The sequence below is a fragment of the Aspergillus aculeatus genome (genome assembly GCF_001890905.1).
Source record: "Aspergillus aculeatus ATCC 16872 unplaced genomic scaffold ASPACscaffold_16, whole genome shotgun sequence".
Classification (NCBI taxonomy): domain Eukaryota; kingdom Fungi; phylum Ascomycota; class Eurotiomycetes; order Eurotiales; family Aspergillaceae; genus Aspergillus; species Aspergillus aculeatus.
Window position 1 is genome coordinate 225,213 of NW_017962991.1, and position 21,934 is coordinate 247,146.

Consider the following 21,934-nt stretch of genomic DNA (forward strand, 5'->3'; position numbering starts at 1 on the left):
ACGCTAGAATTGTCAATCCAATAATTCTAGCCTCCTGAAAGCCGTGTTGAGCAGGTTCATGTGTTGGAAGACAACAGTCAGGTGAGGAGCCACAGCCTTACCTGCAGCCTTCAAGGCCTTGGTAGATCGTGAAATCAAGGGTTGTGTGCACTGTACACTAGGCATCGCCCCGACGATTGTCAGGCTGCTAGCACTTTATTGTCGATCTTCTCTCGAATGCTTCGTTCCTACTATATACGTGGAGGCACATTGAGCTGCATTGATTAGGTTGCGTGCAGTACCAGAAGCATAGCAACGGCTGTCCTGTGCTTTAGGCGCAAGACGTGAACAAGCCCATCTCATGGCAGTAATAATAAATAGAATAAGTATGGAATAAATTACAAAGAGAAAGTCCTTCGTTATCATTGATTTTGGTATCCTACCACATCAAGTGTGGACATCGACAATCGCTCCCCCCGCTCCTGCGACAGGATCGACTTGCACTAGATCTGTCACCATAGCCCGTTAGCGATGTGATACAGGGTAGAGGACACGAGGTAACGGCGGGATGTATCCTATCGATCAACACTCAGAGAACTAGTATCCTTCTTCCTCGCCTTGCTGGTAGACGTGTCGCGATCGCGTCGGATCTTTGCGCATCTGTTGGCCGGACCCCGTAAAACCCACTGTCCGAGTCAGTCATTGAAACGCACTTTACATTGTAGGAAGTGGGAGAAGAGCATACCTCGAGCAGTCAATCCGTCTCCTGTTCGGAACATGCTCTCCTTCTTGCGTCCGAGTTTCCCTTTGCTGGCAAAATCCTTCCACTTCATCTTGCCCGCCTCCAGCTCCTTGTTGGCCTTCACCTTGCGGGCGGCCTTGGCAGGCCGTGCGGATCCCTCGCTCACCTTGGTCGGCTCTTGACGCGCCTGGTTGGCCAACGCAGGGTTGATGTCCGCCGCCGCAGAGATCACGCTCGAGTGGGATGGCTGGGGTGCCGGTGATTGGGAAGAAGAATTGCCTGAGCCTGCATCAGCCTTGCGCTTACGCGAGTCATTGCTGGAGATTGGCCGAATGTCCTTGGAAGTCAGAGATTCCACCGTCCCGTATGACTTGAACGAAACGAGGTAGACGGGGTTGCTCGAGGAGCCGGTGATGGAGGTGATGCGCGCGGGATAGAACGAGTTATCGCCCGATACCCAGCGCGCAAGAACGTTTTCGTTGACGGAGAAGGACGACTGGTAGGATGGTGCCGGTTCATCGGGCTGCTCAGCGGTCGGTTTGCGATAGTTACTCTGTGTGCTATAACTGTCCTTCGCTCCTTTATCCTTCGCCGCGGCTGGTTGCGGTACTGCTGGTGGCGCTGGCGGTTTCAGTTCGGCGATGGATGTTTCGGTAAGGTTTATAAGTTCTTCCAGCTCAGTTTTGAGACTTTGCAATTCTGTGTTGTCTGGGTCTACCTGCAAACTCGATTGGACGGTTTCAAGCTGATGATGGTCAGATCCAGTGGAGGGTGGTAAAAATGCGGCGGTCGTACCTGAAGCTTGAACTCCTTGACCTCAGCCTCCAGGGCTGCAGTTTCCGACATATTTTTGAGAAACGTTGAAGTGGGTTTGAAGAAAGAGGGTATGGCAAAGAGAGGAAGTATGAGGAGAGGCGGTCTATTGATGGTCAAACCAAGACAGACTGGGCTGAATCGCGAAGTTGCAGATAAGAAGTCGCGTTGGGATAAGATAGCGTGGCGAAGCCCCACTGTGGCTAGTCTCATCACGTGATTTTAGCTACACCGCCACATGGTTGAACAGAAGGTCGGCTGAGTCCGACAGTAAACGTGGACTCGTTCATGCTGCTTATCGCTGACAGACTGCACACGTCAATGAATGCAGAAACACGAGGTCATGTCGTGACGGTCAACACCATCCTGGCCGGTTCCCTCCTATGTACTATGAAACACTGCACCTAATACCCAAGCTTCATCGGGGCCATTGCGGCCATGCACAAACGCCAGACTCCATCAGGGCAATCAACCCACTGAGGGTCGAGGCTTAGTTGGCGTCCGTTCCATCGGTAGTCGATCCTCACGTCATTCAGTTTCGGGACCTTTGCAAACCGATGGGGAGGGTAATTGGCTCCTGCAGGGTCATGATGGATCCGCCAATAACTCCAATCATTCAAGACCATCTTCTACAGCGAAAGTGATAATGCAGGATGGGTCTAGTCGCTGGAAGATGGCGTTTTTGCTATACTTAGCATAACGCCAACCCGCTCTTCCTCCCTCGTGCCTGGGGTTTTATCGATCAACCCATGGATGGTGAACTTAGGAGAGCCTGTTTCGGCGTCTAGGATTTCGAGCCGGAATCGCGGATCTTTGACCTTCCATCCCCACGGTTTACCCCGGTTGCCCGGGTGGCACTGGACCGAGATGAGCAGTTCCGGCGAGATGAGATTGAGTTTCCCAGCTGCCTCATCTTGACCTCTTTTTGATCTATTTACGATAGCTGCTTGCTGCCCTCGGCGTTCTTCGAAATGGTACACCGTAACAGAACCTCATTGAATCATCTCCATAGAAGAACATGCGACCCGAGGCACCCGAGTGGTACGAGGGCCCCGATAATCGGAAGACGCAGATACATACATTCCGCTATTGTACAAATACGGTCTGTAGCAGCATTCATCACGGGGAATTTTTTTTGTGGCGCGAGATGAGTCACTCTTGTTGAACCAAATAGATTGTCTAGTTAGTAGGGCGTAGTTGTTGAGTGCAACGGTGCATCGGTAGTAAGCACGGAGGAAGCGGCGTGTATTCCCGATAGGCAGTTCTTCATATCAGTGCTGAGTGAGTGAAACCAATCAATCAATCAGCGTGGAAGAGAATGGGCGAAGAGAGAAAAAAGACTCAAAGCATCGTCAGCCTCGATTTATAAGCAGGCGAGACCTTCTCAAGGGTTTTTAGGCACTTTACCTTTATTGGTTGAAGTGCCTCCCCCGCTTTTGCTGTTCACCAATGACCATTCACAGATAGGCTCACCGCCCTCTGCCGCCTTAGGCAGCGACTCGCCCCCCCCTCCTCAGTCTCCGTCCCTCCGCCCTTTCCATTCCATCATCTTTCTTCTTTCATCCAATTTATCCAATTTACTCAGTGCTCCCTCAACTTGCAGAGTCACTCACTCTCGACTTCACCACTTCCCCTTCAATTCCCGAACTACGCCTTTCTTGTCTTAGGTCCTTAAGTCCTCCAGCGATCCAGTCAGCGAATCATCCCCCCCCCATGATCCTGAAACCGCCTTTGCCTTAGTGTCCTTTCGCCGGCCTTGCCCACCCACCCCCTCCCTCTACGCTGCTCTTCCATCTTCCATCCTTTCATTGTCAGTCCACCGGCTTGCATCATAATTCTCTTTCCTTATTCCACACTTTCTCCGAGCCCCTCTTCTCCTCCTGACCTATCCCAATCCCGGTGGTACCTTCAGTCATTCGTCAGCCTTTGTTGCGGCTTGTGCACTCGCTTGCTAGTTGCTTCGATACTGCTCCTGGTCAAGAACGTCCCTGATTCTCTCTTGCTTCTCTCCACTCCAGCAAGGCTCTTCCACTGAGGACTTTTGCATCACTTCAATCAACTCGATCAACCTTATCTCTCGAACAAATCTTCGCAGAGTTCAGCTTCGGTGATAGCGGCCTCTTTACCGTAAACGAGTCTCTCATTCCTCTTACGGGTCCTATTATCCAGGAGCCCGTCGATCACCCCATTCAGCCTCTGGGTTCAACATCGATACAACGAACGGGCGGGAAGCCCGGCCCTGATAGCTCAACGAACAGTCGAATCGAATTTCTTGACAAGACACTTGATCCTATCAGCTTCGTATACGAGACGCTATAGCTGTAGCTATCAGATCACCGATTCTTTCCAGTTAGCCTAATCATATTCTCGCTTGGGGCTTCGAAAACGCGTCCTTCCAGCACAATTCGTATCCTCCTTTCACAATGGCCGACTACAATTCCCTCTATCAACACAGCTTGTACCTCTCCCCCGACCAGCAAGACCTTCTTCTGGCCGCGCTTTCTTCCAACAACCCTCCGCCCAAACAGCAAGCCAACAACCAAATCAAGAGATCAACTTCAGAGCCAGACTCCACCCCCGGTAATGCATCCTCGAGCAGCTACAATGTATCGCCGGGGTTTGACCTCACTCAGCCCAACTCCGGTACCTTGGGCTATGGTGACGACGAAAGTCCTTTCCTCGACTTCAACCCAGAGCTTGACTTTGACTATCAAGGTACGGAGAATTTGATCGGTGATTTGCCCGAAGGACTTTCTCTGCCGGACGAACATGAAGCAGGCGAGAAGAGAAAGGACATGGACGGACCTGCCGAAGAAAATGAAGGCGCTGGCAAGAAACGAAGGGAGAGTGATGACAAGACAGCCAAGAAGCCGGGAAGAAAGCCATTGACTTCGGAACCCACTTCGGTACGTTTCGTCTGCGCCGTTCGTAGTAACGTACCCTTCCACCCTTGTACTAATTCCTCTATAGAAGCGTAAAGCACAGAATCGCGCAGCTCAACGGGCATTCCGTGAGCGTAAGGAGAAGCATTTGAAGGATCTTGAAACAAAGGTGGATGAATTGCAGAAGGCATCGGATGATGCGACCCAGGAAAATGGTTTGCTTCGCGCCCAGATTGAACGTCTGCAGGTTGAACTCAAGGAGTACCGGAAACGTCTTTCCTGGGTTACCAGCACAAACGGGCTCTCAGCTATGAACGCTATCCCTGGAGCCTACTCCAAGGGAAATTACACTGGTCTTCAGAACAATGATTTCATGTTCGACTTCCCCAAATTTGGCGACCTTCCAGGTGCTCACATCTTCAACAATGGTCAATGGGGCAAGAACCAACAGGACAACAAGCTCAAGAACGACGTCAATTCACGAAGCGAGTCCCGTGTCCCTGGTGTTCTGAGTCGCGACTCACTGAATGGAGTCAAGACCAATGGATCTGCGACGAATACGCCTAGCCCCATGTCACAGTCCAACGGTGAACGCTTGGGCTCCAAGAGTACCACGCCCAAGCTTCCAATGACCCACAATACTCAGCACGCACCTTCTGTACAAGATGTTTCAAATTCTGATTCTCCGTCTTCTTCGTCCGACTCTCACCAAAGCCAGTTCCTCTCTTCCAGCGGCACCTCCCCTGAACCATCTGTCAACTCGCCCGCAATCAAGCACCACACTGACCACAGCAACTGTACTTACAATGGAATCAACGGCGAGGAGTCCTTTTGCGCACAGCTCGGTATGGCTTGCGGCAATATAAAGAATCCTATCCCGGCGGTCAGGCACAGCAGTGTCAGCGTCGCGAACACGCCCAGTCAGCCTGAGCAGGGTTCGACAGAAACTGCTCCCGAGCCCGCTCTTGAGATTCTGGCTCAGCAGAATGGTGGGCAATTTGACCCGGTATTGTTCGGAGATTGGCGCGAACCGCAAGACGCAATTTTGTCACAAGACTTTGGCACTTTCTTCGACGACGCATTCCCATTGCCGGACTTGGGTAGTCCTTCGCACAACTTCAGCGAATTGGCCGGTCAACAGCAGCAGCAACAGCAACAGCCTAAGAGGAGTCTGATTGACGAGATCGACAGCAAGCTGGATGAAGATGAGGTGGTTCCTGGTGAAGACAAGACACAGATGATGAGTTGCACCAAGATATGGTACGTTCTTTCATCGCCTAGCACAAACCAAGACATACTAACCCAGCCCAGGGATCGTCTGCAATCCATGGAGAAATTCCGCAATGGCGAACTCGATGTCGACAACCTCTGCTCAGAGCTACGCATGAAGGCTCGGTGTTCCGAGGGCGGCGTGGTCGTCAATCAGCAAGATGTCGAGGACATCATGGGACGTGCCAAGTAGTTCACACAAGTCACCATCGATCTATCGACAAGGAAATTCCAACGCCGTCGCTACCGATTCCGACACTATCGTTCTGCGTTTCAGATACCCACCCTTTACAATACAATCACCACACTACCGCTATTGATGTCGTTATGACCCAGGGAAAACAGTTTGGATCATGGGAGCTCTTTATATATCAAGGGCCAGCACACAAAATGTGAACGAAGACCAAGTTCAGCCGGTATAATCTAACCAGCTCTATACTCTATTGTTTTCCCCGACAAACTATGTACACACATACTACAATATATCATCCACACTCATTGCCTACTTTCTCTTTCTCCATTCTGTCTTTGTTATTCATCTCTCTGCACACTGAACATGATCACGGGAGGCGTGCTTCTGTCAATTTATCGATAATCTCGTATCCCCTGGAGCTTGCGGGGAGAAATTGTACATCACCACCACCATCGCTTTTGGAGTATGAATTCTGTACCTGATTTCTTCGAACTCTCAATGTGCTCGATGTCCTCGATTTGCTTGCTTTTCACTTGGATCGAAAAAGAAACTCCTTCCTCGTTTTGTTCTGCTTGCACTCACACAACCACGGAATCAGCGCTTCTTGATTAGGTATCTTGTTCTTGCCGGACGTCGGAGGTCTCATTTTTCATCAACACTGGGCATGGATTGGGTTGATTATCAGGCACTGCGGCGCATCTGCGTTCTGCGTTAATAAGAGGTAGGCGGCTGGGGGGGGAAATGATGGGTTCGAGCTTTGGGTCTAAATCCTGTTGGTGTTTTGTTTCTCACGCCTGTTTCATCGCTCTTTATATCATTTTATATCAGTAATCAGAGCCGGCGCTATGAAATCCATTATATCTCTCCCTATAGTCCCGAGTTGAGTAATCGCGATCTCAGCTGTAGATGCAGTGCGTTCCTTGATCTTGAAGTTTCGAGGTTTGCACGAAGGCCTCGCCCAAGGATAATAAATATATCCCATCACCAAAACCCAGCAACTCCGCGCAGCACAACTCCAAAACTACAAACTATGTATAAGATATGACTACCACTTTCCTAGCCCTGCATTTACTCAGTACTATACTAATCCATGAATATTTCCAAGACCCAAAATGAAGTTACTAGGGTATCGATATTGGGTAACGTCTCCAGATAGAGAAAACAGAGGAATTTAAAGTAACAAAAAAAAAAAAAAAAAAAAGAAATAAGTTAAAAGAAAAAACACGACCGCTCAGCTCTCCTTTCTCGAAATCTCTTCTTCTTTCCCACCCCCTTTTTTTTGGGTTTCTATAGTGCTCTTTCCCCTCGTCTCTTCCTAATCGTTGCCGCCCTCAAGAGAATCCTTCTCTCATTCACCCACCCATCCACCCACCCATAGTTTCCGTATCTTGACATCCTCCTCTTGCCTCGCCCGCACGACCGGTGGAGCTGCTCCCACTTCTACCCCAACCGTGGCTTCTGTACCAACGAATAACATAAACTCCTTAGCTCCCGATGGTTTTCCAGAATCTCGATTTGAGACGGACCGGACATAGACTGATCTATTAGTGGAACAATCCTACCATCGTTGCACGGTAAATGTCTACATGGAAGAAAGAAGGAAGAACGAGAGAAAAAAAATCAATGAAGATTCAAACGCATCTCGCTCAAAGAGGTAATGGAAAAAAAGAGTAGTGGGAAAAAAAAGTAGATAAGGAAAGAGAAAAGAGGACATCATTTTTGCAGACAAGAAATATCCTGCACAAAGAAGATTAGAGTATCGAGCGAAGACCGTGCAAGATTCGTAGGGAACATGGTGGGTGATGAGTTGAGGGTAGGACGGATGCTAGAGACAGATGAGGCATGATGAGAGAGTAAGGAAGAGAGGTAAGGAGCACGGATAGAAAAAAAAGGTTAGAAAAAGCTTTCGACACAGAATGAGGAAGACGGAGACGGCGAGTTGAAATCAATAGATGCGACGACAATTACACCTCAAGCGTCACCCCCAGCTGCGGCAACGGGCTTGTTATCCCCAGCCGAAGATTCGGACGGGCCACCCTTGTTGAAGCCACCACGACCGCCCCGGCCGCCGCGACCGCCTCGATCGCCGCGGCCCCGGCCTCGTCCGCCAAATCCACGGCCCCGGTTGGTCTCACTGTCGCTGGCACCACCGCTCTGGTATCCGCGCTGAGAGGAGCTGGCACCGCCGCGGTTGCTGCTCTGCCATGTGCCGGCATTGCCACGGTGGCTGCCGCGATCCTCGAAGAACTTGATGTTGGGCTTGCGGGGCTGACCAGGTGGGCTGGGCTTCTTGTGGTCCGCGGGCTGGCGCTCCAGCGCGGCCTTGGCCTCCTCAACAGTCGCAAAGGTCACAACGTGGTTGAACTTTCCCCACTTCTCCACTCGTACCATCTTGGCCCGGTCTTCCTCGGGGAAGAGATCGCGCACGGCTTGCTCGTTGTCGACGTTGGAGACGAATAGACCGTTGCTTGCCTTCTTCTCGGGCTTAGGCAGGGGAGACTCAGACGGCTTTTCAGGCTGAGCGGTGCCGTTGGGCTCGGTGGCAGCGGCTCTCTCGGGGGAGCCCATGGAGGGCTGGCCGGCAGGAGCGCTAGGAGGCTGGGGCGTAGCAGGCTTGGGGATCACGGGAGCCGGAGAGGTGCGGGCGGGGGCGGTGGCAGAGGCCTTAGCCTGGGCGGGCTGAGGGGGTTGCTGTGCCGGGGCACCAGGACGTCCAGATACTGGCTGCACCTGACCGAACTGAGGAGCAGCGCCGGGAATGCGGGGAGAGGCGACACTGGCGGGAGCACCAGCAGCAGGGACAGGGGCAGTCTGGGCAGGGGCCACAGGTTGGGGCTTTCCAGTGCGGTGAGCGAAGTTGAAACCCTGCGCGCGCATTTCGGTCGCAATGCGGCCGGCCTCAATCTCTAGCACGAGGAAGCCGAAAGCTGCATCCGCCAAGTTGAAATTCCACATGTTCTTGAACGCACTCTCGTCCACCTGGCCGGCCGCGTTGCCGGGAGCAGCAGGCCCACCAAAGGGATTGCCGCCGTTAGCAACAGTAGGCATCCGGTTGACCACCTCCAGGGCATTGTCCAGCAGAGTCTTCTGGGCCTCGTTCTGGGAGATAGCGGTCTCAACCTCTCCACGGACAGTCTCCCATACATCGTTGAATGAGGCCTTGGAAGCAGCCAGCTTGCCGCGGTAGTGATCCAGCGAGGGGTTGACGGAGAACTCATTGTAAGACGAGCCGTAGCGGAAGTGCAGACCGGCGGAGATGGAGAAATCGGCTTTGAGGGTGACGGATAGTTGATTCAGCATGCCCTCACGGGCGGGAGAGGCATGCGTGACGAAGACGCGGGTCTCAGACGGGTCATACACACGGTTGGCCGTGTCGATCAACTCGCCCATTTGCAAGAGGGTCGTCCACATGGTACCTTGACCGCCCGCAATCGTAGTCTTGCCCTCGCCATTGTCGAATAACTTGTGCATCACGACAGCACCACCCAGACCCAACAGACGCAGCTTGACGCCGCCAATGTCTAGCAGTCGCGAATTGGCCTCATCAATGATGTGAAGGTTGTTGACCTTGTACTCCCCGGAGCGGAACTTCTCCAACACGCGGACATCTTCACAGGCGCCCCAGACCGTGTACACCGGAACATCGAGAGTCAGCCGCTTGTCCAGCAGCATGGAGAGTTCTGAAAGGGGAAGCTGGTCGGGGGTGAATCGCTGCTTGATCGACTGCTGGGGAGGGGTTTGGGCGATCGTCCGCTTCACATTCTCCGGTAGCAAAGGTGAGTATTGGGCCACGTGCTTCAAGGTCCTAAAGTTGAGAGCCCAATCGGTCAGTGGGAACCGATCCGATCACATGTGTTGCATGCATCGAGGCCGCATTCAAGACGAACGAAGACACTCCATTGAAGCACCGGAAATCACTCACTTATCCGCAATGCGCTCCAGCGAGGTATCATCGTAGAAACCAAAGTCACCAGTGTGGATAATGTGGTCTGCACGGGCCTGTCTAGCCAGTTCATTCAGAGACTTGAGATTTCCTACGTCACGGAAAAAGCAAAACAAAGTTCCTCCAAATCAGCGATCGTGTTTTCTGGGTGCGACTGACCCATTGGAGGTCTATCCGGAGCACATACCTCGAACATCAGCGATACACAGGACTCTGACGGGACCATTTTGCAAGACGCGGCCATTGTTGGGGAGAAGAGGGGTGGCGCCGGGGACAGGGCCAGAAGTGACAGCACCGTTGGGAAGCGGGTAGCCTTGAGGACCGAAGTTGTGAGGAGGACGGGGCTAGAGAGAGAGGTCGAAGATCAGTCAGTGAGCTGCAAAAGCTATACCTCAAGCGAGCGCGTGCGGAGGATCGCCAAACGCATGGATGGAGAAAAGGATAGAGGGGAGGAAGCAGCCGTGACGTTGAGCATCAACAGCTAAAGCTGAAGAGGCGATCAGGCAAGACGTACAGAAGCCATGGGGGAGAATCTAATGACGGGGGGGGCGACGGAGAATCAAGGGTGAGGAAATTGGAGAAAGCAGAAAGAGGCTGTAAAAGACAGGCAGCAATAGAAGAAGGAGATGATGGGGAGAGAGACACAAAGCAGAAGAAGAGTGGGAATGGGAGAGTAAGTGAGGGAAGATGGGGGGAGTCTGGGAGGAGAACAGCAACAGCCAGCAAGCAGTGAGTGGTTGAAGCAACGGACAACCAAGAGAGGTTTGGTTTGACGGGTTTGGCAACACAACGACATCCCCGCTTAAGTAAGCATCCACCAGGGGCAGCTCTTTTTCTGTCGATGCTCTACCAGGTAATCCAATTAACCCAGATAAAGGGCGCAAGGGATTGACGGCCAAATAAGACACGCACACTCTAGCTGTACCACTAACTGAACAAAGGAACTTGTGCAGTATTCAGTTCAAACCGGCTAACCTGGCTGGTGGTGGAAGCAAACCACCCCCTTCTACACTGTAACACAAGACCTTGAAAAGCACCGACAGGCTACCATACTACATTACATACATACATGCTCCTCACTGGTATCTGACCTCAGAGCTCAGAGCTCAGAGACATTTCATCATACTCACTTTCTTCCTCCACTACTCCAAGTCTTCTATACACGGCCTGCTGCAGACAACGAGGACCCTGCAGTGCCAACAAAGCAAAATGTCCTCCCACTGTAGGCCGCGCTCGACACAAGACAGGGACCCCAGAGCGGCCTCCTTTGGCTGATGTGGCGATGTAGCGATCGGAAAACGGCCAGTGATGTTTGCCGTTGGTCATATATTTCCACAAGTCGTCAACAAACTCATCGCGGGTGGTGGAGTCCAACGTCCCAGCCAGCCACATGTTCCAGTCCGACTTAGCCCAGTCCTGTCGGTCATCCAAGGGTACACCATATTCGGCTCGGACCGATTCAAAGAAAGTATTCCCCATATCATATGCAGCCTTGGGGAAGGTGCGTAGGTCTAACAACACATCAGGGTAGAGATTGTACGGAATCTTCCAGGAGGCCGGCTTTCCTGGGTACTGCAGCGCAAAGTGCGTCTTTTGCGCGTCAACCCCCAATCCCCGAGAGAACAGCAGCTCGGCTCTTTCGTCGCCAACACGTGAGTATTCGGAGAAGCCTGTCAGCTCCCCGAATGCCTTGATACCAACGGCAGCCTTGATCGCAAGGTTAGTCTCGTTGGCCAGAGGTCCAGCGGCGTCGTTGGAAGACAACTGCTCAGCTATGTTGATGCCATTATCGACCAGATAATCTGCATAGCCCTGGAGAAGCTCGGTATACTGGGACGCCCAGTCTGTGTCTCCCGTGGCACGAACATAGGCGAGTACGAGAACCAATAGGTTCCCGCATTCCTCGATCGGCATTGGTTCTGCTTGTTGACTGTCGTGGCCAACTGCATTCGGGTAATGTGAGCCCATATCATGGATCACGTAAGGCTGCCGCCAGCGTCCGGCGGCGAGGTACCTCATCATGGGCTCTAGCAGAAGTCGGATGTAGTTTGGGTCCAGAATATAGTAGATAGGGAAAGCAGGCATGATGACGTCCACCGTGTTGATGTTGCCATCGCTTGAAAGCTCTTTGATGAACGCTAACACATCTGTGGTATTCAGCGTGTCATTAGGAATGGTAATCTCAATCCCTGCATAGGCCTGCCGACTCGACAAAGTCACAATGTCAGCGTATTTCTGCCCTGCAACGGCGGCCGCCTGTTTAGCCATCTCCAAATCAAGAGCGTGTGACTCTCGAAGAGCATCCGGGTAATCATTCAAGAAGTGCGCAACTGCTTGCTCTGTTCTGGGGTACAAGGCCCGGTAGTATCCTGTATACGGCCTCCCTAAGTAGTTGATTGACTCTTCGCGCACATGCCCAACGGCAAAAGTTACTGACTGCGCGTTCACAAGAAATCCCAAGTCGTGAGCAATACCAACAATACCCCCAGTCGTCAGGAGTTGGTTGGCATTGTTTAGCTTTCCAGTTTTCGCAAATTGGGACTGCACATCTTTTCGTTCTCCCGAGGCATATGAGAGGCTTGAGTTTAAGGTAGATTGAGAGGCTAGGACGGCTTCGCCCCAAGTTGCCATGTCACTTTCCTCGGAGTACGGAATCGCATTCTCCGACCGTAAGGAATACATAGCAGTAGAATTCGCATAAAGAAAGCTACAAGACGTAGATTCTGACTTTCCTGTCCAGCTTTTGTCAATGCTCGAGTAGATCTGAACATTGTTGGATGACGCTCCAGAAATCGAGACTGTCAGATAGCCTGAAGGTAAGCTAGTCAGCACGCAGCCGATGAATGTCATGCATAGAACCCGCCTTACTGAATGGTAGGGACTGGCGAAGGTAGTCAGAGGGCGAGATGGGTGAAAAGAAGTCTAGTGTAATAGTCACTGTGCCAGTAGTGAGAGTGAAGAGGGAGTGTGTGGCAGTGTATTCTGCACTGCGAACAGTAGCAGGGCGAATGAATTTATCAGAGCCCTTGACGTTCATCAGACTATAAGCCTGGCCATCTACACGAGCCATAATGGACCAGGTAAGATTCTGGCCAGTCCAGAACTGTGGCTCGGCCTCAGGGAGTCTCCCGACTTGATTGCTCGGCACCCATGTTGATAGGTATGGGCTTCGCACTGCCAATGGATAAGATGGAGGAAGAACAGGTTGATGGACAACGCTGGCCTGCTTGTTGGGCGTAAGAACGGAGAGTACGGTGGCCAAAAGTGAGCTCAGACCTAGGTTGGTAGTGAAGTCCAAGTACATTGTGTATTCGCAGTGAAGTGAAGAATACAATCCAAGGGAGGAAGCAGGAGGGAGGGGGAGAAGGAGGAGGGGAAATCCGCTGGTGACGACGACTGGCCCGCCCTGACTGCTGATCACCAATTCCCATCCCATTAACACGCCACTTTTCGCCTTCAACAGATGATGCTTTTTCCTTTTTGATCCAAGTCTGACACTTTCAAAGAGATGGTGCAAGCGGTGTTCTGTCTAAAATGCTCCCTAGCCTCGACGCTCACTTTAAAGCTTGCAGTGCAAGGAACTCGCCGAAAGTCCCCCATATGCGACCTCATCCTCTCCCTTCAGAGTTCACCTTCAATACTTTTTAAGCTTCCAGATATCTTTGCAGGTCTTGTCCATGGTTTCAACTGCCATCACGAGGATCTCTCCATGATACCAGGTGCAAGAAACGGCCGGCCGGTGTAAGCTCCTTTCGAAACTTGACAGCCGTGCTTGGAACAGATATTGCAATTTCCCGGCTCATAACTAGCAATATAATTCAAAATTGCTCGTGCAAGTTAGAATAGGATTGAGAAGTGTCAGAAGTGATCGGCTGGTGATGGCGACAGAACAATAGCTGGCTACATCGTTCTCTGGCTGGGACCCATGAGAGACGTGCTGACAAGCTGAGCATAAGTAGATTGAGAGTATATGCTGGATCTTGAAGGGCCTCCAAGACTTGAATCAGTGTAATATAGAAACTGAAACAGGATGAGTAGCATCTCGCACGTTCACCCGACAATATATTGATAATTAGCCGTATTCATGTGGGCAAAGAGCGCCGCGTCCTCATGAGCATATGCAGAATGTTTGCTCAGGGATTCTGACTCCTCATTGTCTGATCACCCTGGGCTTCTAACCCTTCAAGTTGAGGGCTTTCCGCCCGGTCGGCTTGTATGTCTCGACAAGGACGAGTAAGTAAGCCTGACCCAATTCCCATTTACAATGGCCTCGGGTGAAGCTGTTGAACCAGTTGCAGATACGGTCCTGGCAAGCATGAGGTGCAGCGTTGAGATAGCGTGCTTGATGGGGTTAACTTGCTTCGTAGTCATGGACTATCGGAGGTTTCGGTGGGGCGGGAACAGAGAGCATGGGAAGGCCGAAGAGAAAGTGGATTGGGAGATTTGAGAGAAGTTGGGGATTCCTGTTGTACATGACTGATAAGAAGATGATATCACACCTATCAAAGGGAGATAGTTCGCAACCTTGACCACCACAAAAAGCCCGGAGACTCTTGGCAACGATCCCAAGAAAAACCATGAGTTGTGAAGCTCATATTGAGGGCCACGACCTTTCCGTGATTTCAAGTATCGATCTAATGCTGCCTCGAAACATTGATGGGGGTCTGCATCGCAGACGTACCTCCGACAGCGTCCGCAATAAACATGGGCATGCGTTGTTGACTGTGATTAAATGGTACTCAGCGGCTTCTGCTCTATGAAATCTGCCTTTACAGAGTCTGAGATGAGGTAAATCACGAGGAACCCGAGGCATAGTGCAGTCATCTCGGGCTCATTCGAGTTTCGAATTGAAATTGTACACGGCTTGAGCATGGTACAATCTGCTTAAAATTGGGAGACGGAGGCATGGAGCTTCCCCCCTTCGTCGGTAGCACGCCGTGTCCAGTCATATTAGTGATAGTCCACCGTTTGTGGATAAAAAAACATGCTACCGTAACAGTAGCTTCCAGCGACCCGATAAAAGCCAACTAAAGAGCACATAGCATCGGGTCTTCAGACCTTTGTCTATAATGTATACAACTTCGGCATTCGAGGCTGACTTCTCGCTGATATATCGTTCTTACTGTTTCGTTCTCGTCATCACGCTGGTGAGTTGATTGAAACCTCACTCTAGTTCATCATCGGTACCGTGCACTTGCTGGGAATTTCAAGCTTCAACTTCTTAGTCCTGTTCGAAGCTGGCTCAGCTCGATGCTAGCGTTGACACGGTTCCAATTGCCATGGGCTGAGCTAAATGCGAATTGAGAGTGATTATGCCCAATCCCCTAGCTCGTTGCCCGCACTCTTTGGGGCATGCAACTCACCGCCAAGTGCATACAATCCACTTAGAGTTCTGGAATCGAGCCCTCATGCATTTTTGCGCTCTGTGGAGTATTCAGTACATGCTCTGCGACAGAGTTGAAGACCGCTTTGTGGACGAACCATCTGTCGCAAGCCATTGCACGGCGGTATGGGCTAAAAGTTCTTCGCCCAGGACGCTAAAGGTGCCTTCCACGGTGAAGTCGAGGCCATGCAAGAACGATTCAACGTGTGAATCGATTCGTGATGGTTCTTGGGATATCGAGTCCACCTGAAGGACGATGCCTTTACCTGCGGGGCAGCATAATATGCAGGACGACCCGGCCGCTTGGGGACTACTTGCACCAATGAGATCACAACTACTATCTCGGATATATCTGAACAGATCGCGGTCGCCATTTCGATTGAGTCGTAGCAACAGCTGTCTTGCTGGTAGGTTGGTTTTGTAGTGGTAGGGGTTCGGTGGATCACTGAAGCCTCGTGGTAGTCACACGAGGTGCGATATCACAAGGCAAGCTATAGAGGCAATCTGCCAGAGCCACCTTCTCGAGGAATATCAGTAATTGTTGAGGTTATCGATTACACTAAGTGGATGGATGGTGCAACGACGGTTTCAGACGCAGTCATAAGAGTAACTAGCAGAAATAGGTAAGGTTAACTATCGTTACCAAGTTTGAGTATTGGGGTGTGGAAGCGCTCACGCACGATCCTCAAGGTCAAGCAAATGTAAGATGCTGTTCATCCCTTGAGACCAAACAGCGATCAGATTGTGTGTATGAAGGAGAGTGAGGATATGGGGCAGCAGTCGACTGAGCCTTCCGCCCCCTTTCCCGGACTTGTTCCGCAGCTATGATTGCTGCAACGGGGAGTTCCCGGGCCATGATGCTTCGGGCTCTTATAGAAGCTGCGATCGGTCGAGGAGAGCCAAGGAAAGGAGCATAGAACGTGGATTTGTGTCTGCGGACAGGGGGTATCGTCTTAGTGATCCACTGGCATGCGAGCGTGGATGATCAACAGAAGAATACTCGTGGGCGCGAGAATGAAGATGATATAGTAGATTGAAGCAATACCCATGATAGTCAGTACTTGGATGAGGCTGTAAAGCGAAAATTTGATGATGTGGTACAGATCCGAGTTGATCCCAGGGAAGATGATGCGAATCAGCCGAAGCACAAGGAGTTCGAGCACAGCAAACAGAAGAAAAAGCGCATTGTAATATATGAGAGAGAGCAGAAGTGATGAAGCGAAGGGGGATGACTCCAGAGGGTTGTCAGAGGTGATGAATGACATGACACTGCTGTTTGAAGAGGAATCGCGCATGCTGGGCAGTGTAGTATGTGAGTGAAAGACTGATGGTATTTATAGAATAGAGGGGAAAGTTCCAGTCTGTGTAGTTGACAGAACTTTAGCAAGCAGGAAGAGATATACAAGAGGAAGAGAAATGGTCACAGAAAAGAGAGGATGTTGGCAGCAGATGACAAGCGATACTTATGCCGCTTAGGAAGAAACAAGGCTTGTGAGATCCCTGGACTGATGAAGTAGGTCGTTTGTCGTTCGGGCTTCTGTGTAGCCCAGGGGTGCTCACGCAAGGTAGTGAGGTGGATAACAAACGGAAGTGCGTTTGCTCTTCCAGGATGAAAGAGCAGAAACAAACTGTCTTCCGTTCAACTGTCTTCCGTTCAACGGGAGCAGACAGAACACCGCAGTCTCGAATGCATCTGCCTGGCACGAAAAGAACCAGGATCCATCCATGTAGGTTTCAGGACAGGTGGAGATGAACAATTATGAAAATGGTATTAGTGAAATGTTATATGCTAGTCTCAAAGATTGATCGGTTATCCCAAATGGAAACTGTAACAGTCTCAAAAAGCCCCCCGTAAAAGACACAAGAAACGGTATCAAGAGAAAGACACAAAGATCTAATCAAATCGTGACATCAAATATGGTACATGACATGGCAGTTAAACGATTATGTTAGTAAGAATGCGGTGTCCCCTAATCGTGCACGATTAAGTGACGGTGGTCTTGCTCGGGTAAAACCTAGCAATGGAAGTTAGCATGGCTTCAAAGTATGTAAGTCAGGGATTATTCTTACCAAGCAGCCACGGCAATGATCAAGTACATCATCATGAGTAAAACACCCTCGAGCCAGTGCGACTTTCCATCGGCGATGAGATAGTTGACCTGCTGAGGTTAGTGCATGTCCACGGCGCAGGTGTTGAGGTACAAACCAGAAGAACAGCAACAAATAGTAGGATCACCTGGAAACCGTCAAAGTAGAGGGTCATGTCATCATTGCCTAAGCAGCTGTTAGCGATTGGTCTCGGCTCTTCTCCTCGACAGCAAGACTGACCCATTCCCCACCCGATCACAATGATCAAGGGCAACACCAACAACGCGATCTGCATACTTGAGCCGACGGCCACGCCGATGGCTAGGTCCATCTTGTCCTTGCAAGCCACGGTGACAGCCGTCGCGTGCTCGGCCGCGTTACCCACAATGGGAAGAAGGATCAACCCCACAAAGGTCTCCGAGATATTGCCGGTCTGTGTGAGAGCATCGATAGAATCAACCTGACCAAATTAGCCGTTGTCAAAGTAAGATGAGGCGAAGGATCAAGCATACCATGAACTCGGCACAAAGCGCAACAAAGACAGTCGAGATGACAAGTGTCAGCACGGCCACCCAGATGCTGAGCTGAGGCTGTTCCTCATCGTCTGGTTCCTGAAGCTCCACCTTCTGAGCATGCTCACCAGCCATCGAGGCCGTCATCTTGCCAATCTGTGCGATCCCCCGACTGGCGTCGCCTTCGTTGATTTTCTGGCGTCTTCTTTCCACCTTGGGGCTAGGGGCGTTGTAGATCTCTGTGTGCGACTTGAGCTGGAAGAACAGATAACATCCATATACAACCAGTAATATAACACTGGTGCCGCGGGACAATTCCGCAATTCCAGTCTCCCCAGCATCTGACCAAGCATGGAAAGCTGTAGGAATGATAAGACTGGCCACAGCCAACGCCAAAAGACTGGCTGCGGTTTGTGCAACCACGGGATTGAAGTGTTGCTCCAGGCGGTCGATGCCGCCGAAGAAGAAACACATACCCATGACCAAGAGCAGGTTGGACAGCATACTACCGATCAAGGACGTCTGCACAATCACGACTTCTCCGTCAACCAAGGCGATGATCGCGACAATCAGCTCTACCGCGTTACCGAAGGTAGCATTCAGAAGACCACCGATAGTCTCACCAGTACGCATGGCGATCTCCTCGGTCGCATAACTCAGCATGGCGGCAAGGGGAATAATGGCGATGAAGTTGACCACGAAAACCGCCACCGGAGGGACGTTGACATAATTTAACGCAATTCCCACGGGTGCGGCGAAGAGTAGGACATTGATCCAGGAATTGAACAGTGTGGCTTTCAGTTGTCCGACGGCAGTAAATTTTTGCTTGTCGGGCATAGACTTGCTGGAGTCGGCGGTCATGCGATCCTCGTCAGCGCTGGATCGGAATGTGTTGTCCAAAAAAGTCCTTCGCTTTCGTGGTCGCGTCTCGTCGGGCTGATCGGGTTGCGGCACATTGATGGGGTCATGGCTGCGCAGCGACCGCTCGGTATCGGCCTTTTCGGCGCTGTCAATGCGATTCAACTGATCTGTACCGGCAGACTGGGGTGGAAAGGTATCCGCATGCTCTGGACCGGCCAGGCCTTGGGTCATATCTCTCCGACGTCGGCGCTCCTCGGAGAGTCGCAAACCACCTTCGGAAACCACAGGAGTGAGTCGATTCTCCAGTTGAATGGAGTTGGTCCGCCGCGGTCGCGCCCGGAATTTCTTGAAGGGATTATGTGTCGAGGGTTCGCCTTCATTGTCATACCAGGCCAGCTTTCTGGCTTGTCGTCGGTATATATCTGATGCGGGGAGCACGGTCAGCAAATGGCCCCATTGCACGAAAAAGGGGCAGGCTCACGCATTATTGCGGTGGAAGTGGATGTTTGTGTTTAGAACTGAAATGGCTCTGGAGGATTGAGGACGAGCTTCTTATACTACATAGACATTAGGCGACAGGCGATCAAGTAATAGATCTTTGGGGCGATGGCATAGCGATCCAACAAGCTTCAGATGCGCAGCACGCCGAGGCTTGTTAGGCGGCCCAGCAGACTGGTACACAGCTGTCATTGCAGCAATGATCCAATGGGAATGAAGCCGTTCAGGCACTTACAAATTGACGTGGAGTCTGAAGCAAGCAGTGAGAAAGCGATGAAGTCTTAAGAAGTGTGGCTGGAGCGGTGGAGAGTCGCGCAACACAGCCGCCTCGTTGAAGCCACAAGAGAGCAGACGAAGGCAATGAATACCCACCTGCTGAAATCATAGACTGCGAGGAGAATGGAAAGGAGGGAAATGTGCTCTAATCAGACCACCAGCGAGGATAATAAGAAAGAAAGACTAGACTACCCAAGCGAGGGAGAAAAGAGGGAGATCTGGCGGGTTGACTTTCTGCAACGAATGACCCAGCAATGACAACAACGCAAGACAGACTAGGAAACGAGTGACAGCAGCAAGGGAGTGAAAATCCCACTTGAAAAGGGATCAATGATGAAGGGAAGATTAAGTTTTGGTGGATGACCACAATCACACTGCATTATTGGATCGGATTGCAGTAATTCGATGGCACAGCCACAATCTAAAGCGCCAACAATCTCCACGACATAATCATCGCCGTGGTGTTTCCACGGGTGAGTTACGCACATAGCCGCCTTGGCCATTCTTGTGATTCTTATTATTCCGCCGGTTCTTCTCTTTTTGTTGACATTTTTGAAATAGAATGGGAAGGGGGAGGCGGTAGAACCGCAGAAGTAACAACCATGGTGCTGAGAGTATTCCCGGTCGGGGGTGGTCTCCGATAAATGTTCAGGCACTTCCATCTGTTAACAGACCAGACACAACAGGACAGGACACACAACACGATGCGGCCCAGCGACGTAATCAACTCTGCCAAGCCCTCCGATTGTCTTCGACTAGCAGCAGAACCAATGTGCGCATAACTCTTGGCCGCCACCAAGAGAGGACCTTGCCCCCCCTTTGCCTATCACACTAGACTACCGTACTCGCTTCCAGTTTTTGCGGCGCACGCACACTCTCAGGCTCGGTTGCGGGCAACCTCAGAGACAGTTTGGGCAGCAGTAACAGACGGGATGATGCACGAGGCGTCAGTCGGACATTTTGAGAGGCTGCAACGGCCTCAATCTCGAGTGCATCTGTGCACTTATTCATTCAATCCATCGCCAATCTCTCGGTGCTGGCGTCATTTTATCAGTCAACAAAGTTCAAACATTTCCGGCCCCTGGCGTGTTTCAACCAGGTGTTGGTGGGGTTGACCCAGGAGTCCAGGACTGCTTCTTCACCGCTTATCTAATCACACGTGATATTACACAGCCACATGTGGCTGGTGAGTAGCTGCGCCTGTGTAGCAGACAAGCCGCACCTGCATCAGCCACATCAGCCACACACGCCGTCTCTCTCCCTCCTTCTCTCGCTGTGAGCGTTGGCAGGCAGGGCGTCAGCGGTGTTGACCCATATTTGGGACAACGAAGACTGTAGGTATGCGGCCTAGCATTATATGCATCTGGAAAAAGAGTCAGTTGGATAGGCGTCACCCCTATGCGAAATTCCTAGACTATGCTCTACTGGCGCAAGGCCTGCAGATTTGTGTCACTATTTAATCGGATCGAGCGCCCGCAACAATCTCTCTCTCTCCACATAGTTCAAAGATGAATCATTACACAGGCGGCGTCGATATTGTGCACTTCTCGATGAGCATGAAACGAGGGCTCTCCGCTGCGTTGCGCAGGCCGTGACACCTTTGGATTTCACGTCCACGAGGGTTGGCTGTAATGCCGGAGAATGACCTTTTGACCTCCTTGCATCGATGTCTGTGCTGTCTCGCCTGCATCCAAGCGATGAGGTCATCCTGAAATCGGATGGTCATCGGAGTTTATACATAGTATTTGTCGACAACAATTGGATCCAGAAAAGGGGTGGCGAGCAAAAGGAGAAAACGCGACCTCCCGACAACAAACAAACAGAACAGAGAACTCAGTGGTTGGACTAGTGATGCCACTAGGATGTCGCTCCTGGATGATCCCAAAGCTTGATCCTCTGTTCAGCCGATTAATCCTCGGAGTGAGTATCTGGCCTCCTCCTGTACCGAAATCCGTGGTGAAAGGACTGACTACACTGTATTGCACAACATCTCGCATACACCACCAGTCAGCCAGTCAGCCAGTCAGCCGGATCGGTCGGATTCAGTCAGGACTCATGCACATCCATCCTCGAGCATCCGGAGGAGATGTATGTATTCCTGCTGATCGGTCGGTACATGCATGAAGAGAAAAAGACCATGAGCGACATCGACGGAGTATTGTTTAAGCCTTGATCCACTCAAACAAGCCTTTTGCCCATCTATATTCGAGACACGCTTGTGGAAGAGGGCATGCATTGCCATCCTTTGCCGCAATGAATTTTTATTTTCAGATGGGAAGAGGGTGTATTCGATACGGGGTGATACCTGGTCTTACTTGGTCTTACCTGGGGGCACAAGAGGCGACGTAAGCTCAGGGCCCTTTGAACCCTGACTCCCTGAGACCCTGCGGCAGGGTCTGAGGGGTCTGCCTTACGATTTACCGTACGAGACACGGTATGGTCACAATACAAGGAGGAAATTGCCCAATTTGCCCCTTCGACAGGCCCGCTTCTTC

General features: G+C 51.3%; 6 protein-coding genes across 6 annotated transcripts; 1 reads left to right on the forward strand and 5 right to left on the reverse strand.

Annotated features, from left to right (window-relative positions):
- Positions 1–576: 576 nt before the first annotated feature.
- ASPACDRAFT_63396 (uncharacterized protein) lies at positions 577–1,567 on the reverse strand (the record flags this gene model as incomplete). Its single annotated transcript, XM_020203888.1, has 3 exons — positions 577–665; positions 725–1,466; positions 1,517–1,567. 3 exons carry the CDS (start codon positions 1,565–1,567, stop codon positions 577–579), a joined length of 882 nt encoding a protein of 293 aa, XP_020052811.1.
- Positions 1,568–3,957: 2,390 nt separating this feature from the next.
- yap1 (putative bZIP transcription factor AP-1/Yap1) lies at positions 3,958–5,878 on the forward strand (the record flags this gene model as incomplete). The annotated part of the gene is made up of 3 exons (XM_020201822.1): positions 3,958–4,440; positions 4,505–5,676; positions 5,728–5,878. 3 exons carry the CDS (start codon positions 3,958–3,960, stop codon positions 5,876–5,878), a joined length of 1,806 nt encoding a protein of 601 aa, XP_020052812.1.
- A 1,971-nt stretch (positions 5,879–7,849) lies between these two features.
- Positions 7,850–10,248, reverse strand: ASPACDRAFT_46641 (uncharacterized protein; the record flags this gene model as incomplete). The annotated part of the gene is made up of 4 exons (XM_020201823.1): positions 7,850–9,683; positions 9,801–9,912; positions 10,009–10,165; positions 10,213–10,248. The coding sequence occupies 4 exons, from the start codon at positions 10,246–10,248 to the stop codon at positions 7,850–7,852; spliced, it is 2,139 nt and encodes a 712-aa protein (XP_020052813.1).
- ASPACDRAFT_125078 (uncharacterized protein) lies at positions 10,218–10,565 on the reverse strand (the record flags this gene model as incomplete). Its single annotated transcript, XM_020196784.1, has 1 exon — positions 10,218–10,565. A coding segment is annotated over one exon (270 nt), but the record flags the coding sequence as incomplete, so codon positions are not given.
- Positions 10,566–10,687: 122 nt separating this feature from the next.
- ASPACDRAFT_125079 (putative glutaminase) lies at positions 10,688–13,184 on the reverse strand. The gene is made up of 2 exons (XM_020196785.1): positions 12,690–13,184; positions 10,688–12,631 (listed from the first exon to the last, which is right to left on the reverse strand). Exons 1-2 carry the CDS (start codon positions 13,123–13,125, stop codon positions 10,914–10,916), a joined length of 2,154 nt encoding a protein of 717 aa, XP_020052815.1. The 5' UTR covers positions 13,126–13,184; the 3' UTR covers positions 10,688–10,913.
- Positions 13,185–17,188: 4,004 nt separating this feature from the next.
- On the reverse strand, positions 17,189–19,942 carry ASPACDRAFT_46643 (hydrogen/calcium exchanger domain-containing protein; the record flags this gene model as incomplete). Its single annotated transcript, XM_020201824.1, has 6 exons — positions 17,189–17,219; positions 17,275–17,363; positions 17,411–17,478; positions 17,533–17,752; positions 17,805–19,065; positions 19,926–19,942. 6 exons carry the CDS (start codon positions 19,940–19,942, stop codon positions 17,189–17,191), a joined length of 1,686 nt encoding a protein of 561 aa, XP_020052816.1.
- Between the last annotated feature and the right edge of the window lie 1,992 nt (positions 19,943–21,934).

Excerpts from the sequence above, each read along its gene's own strand:
- ASPACDRAFT_125079 (XM_020196785.1), bottom strand. The coding sequence starts at position 13,125 with ATGTACTTGGACTTCACTACCAACCTAGGTCTGAGCTCACTTTTGGCC. Across the intron at positions 12,632-12,689 it reads TCGCCAGTCCCTACCATTCA|GCTATCTGACAGTCTCGATT; the intron begins GTAAGGCGGGTT and ends GCTTACCTTCAG.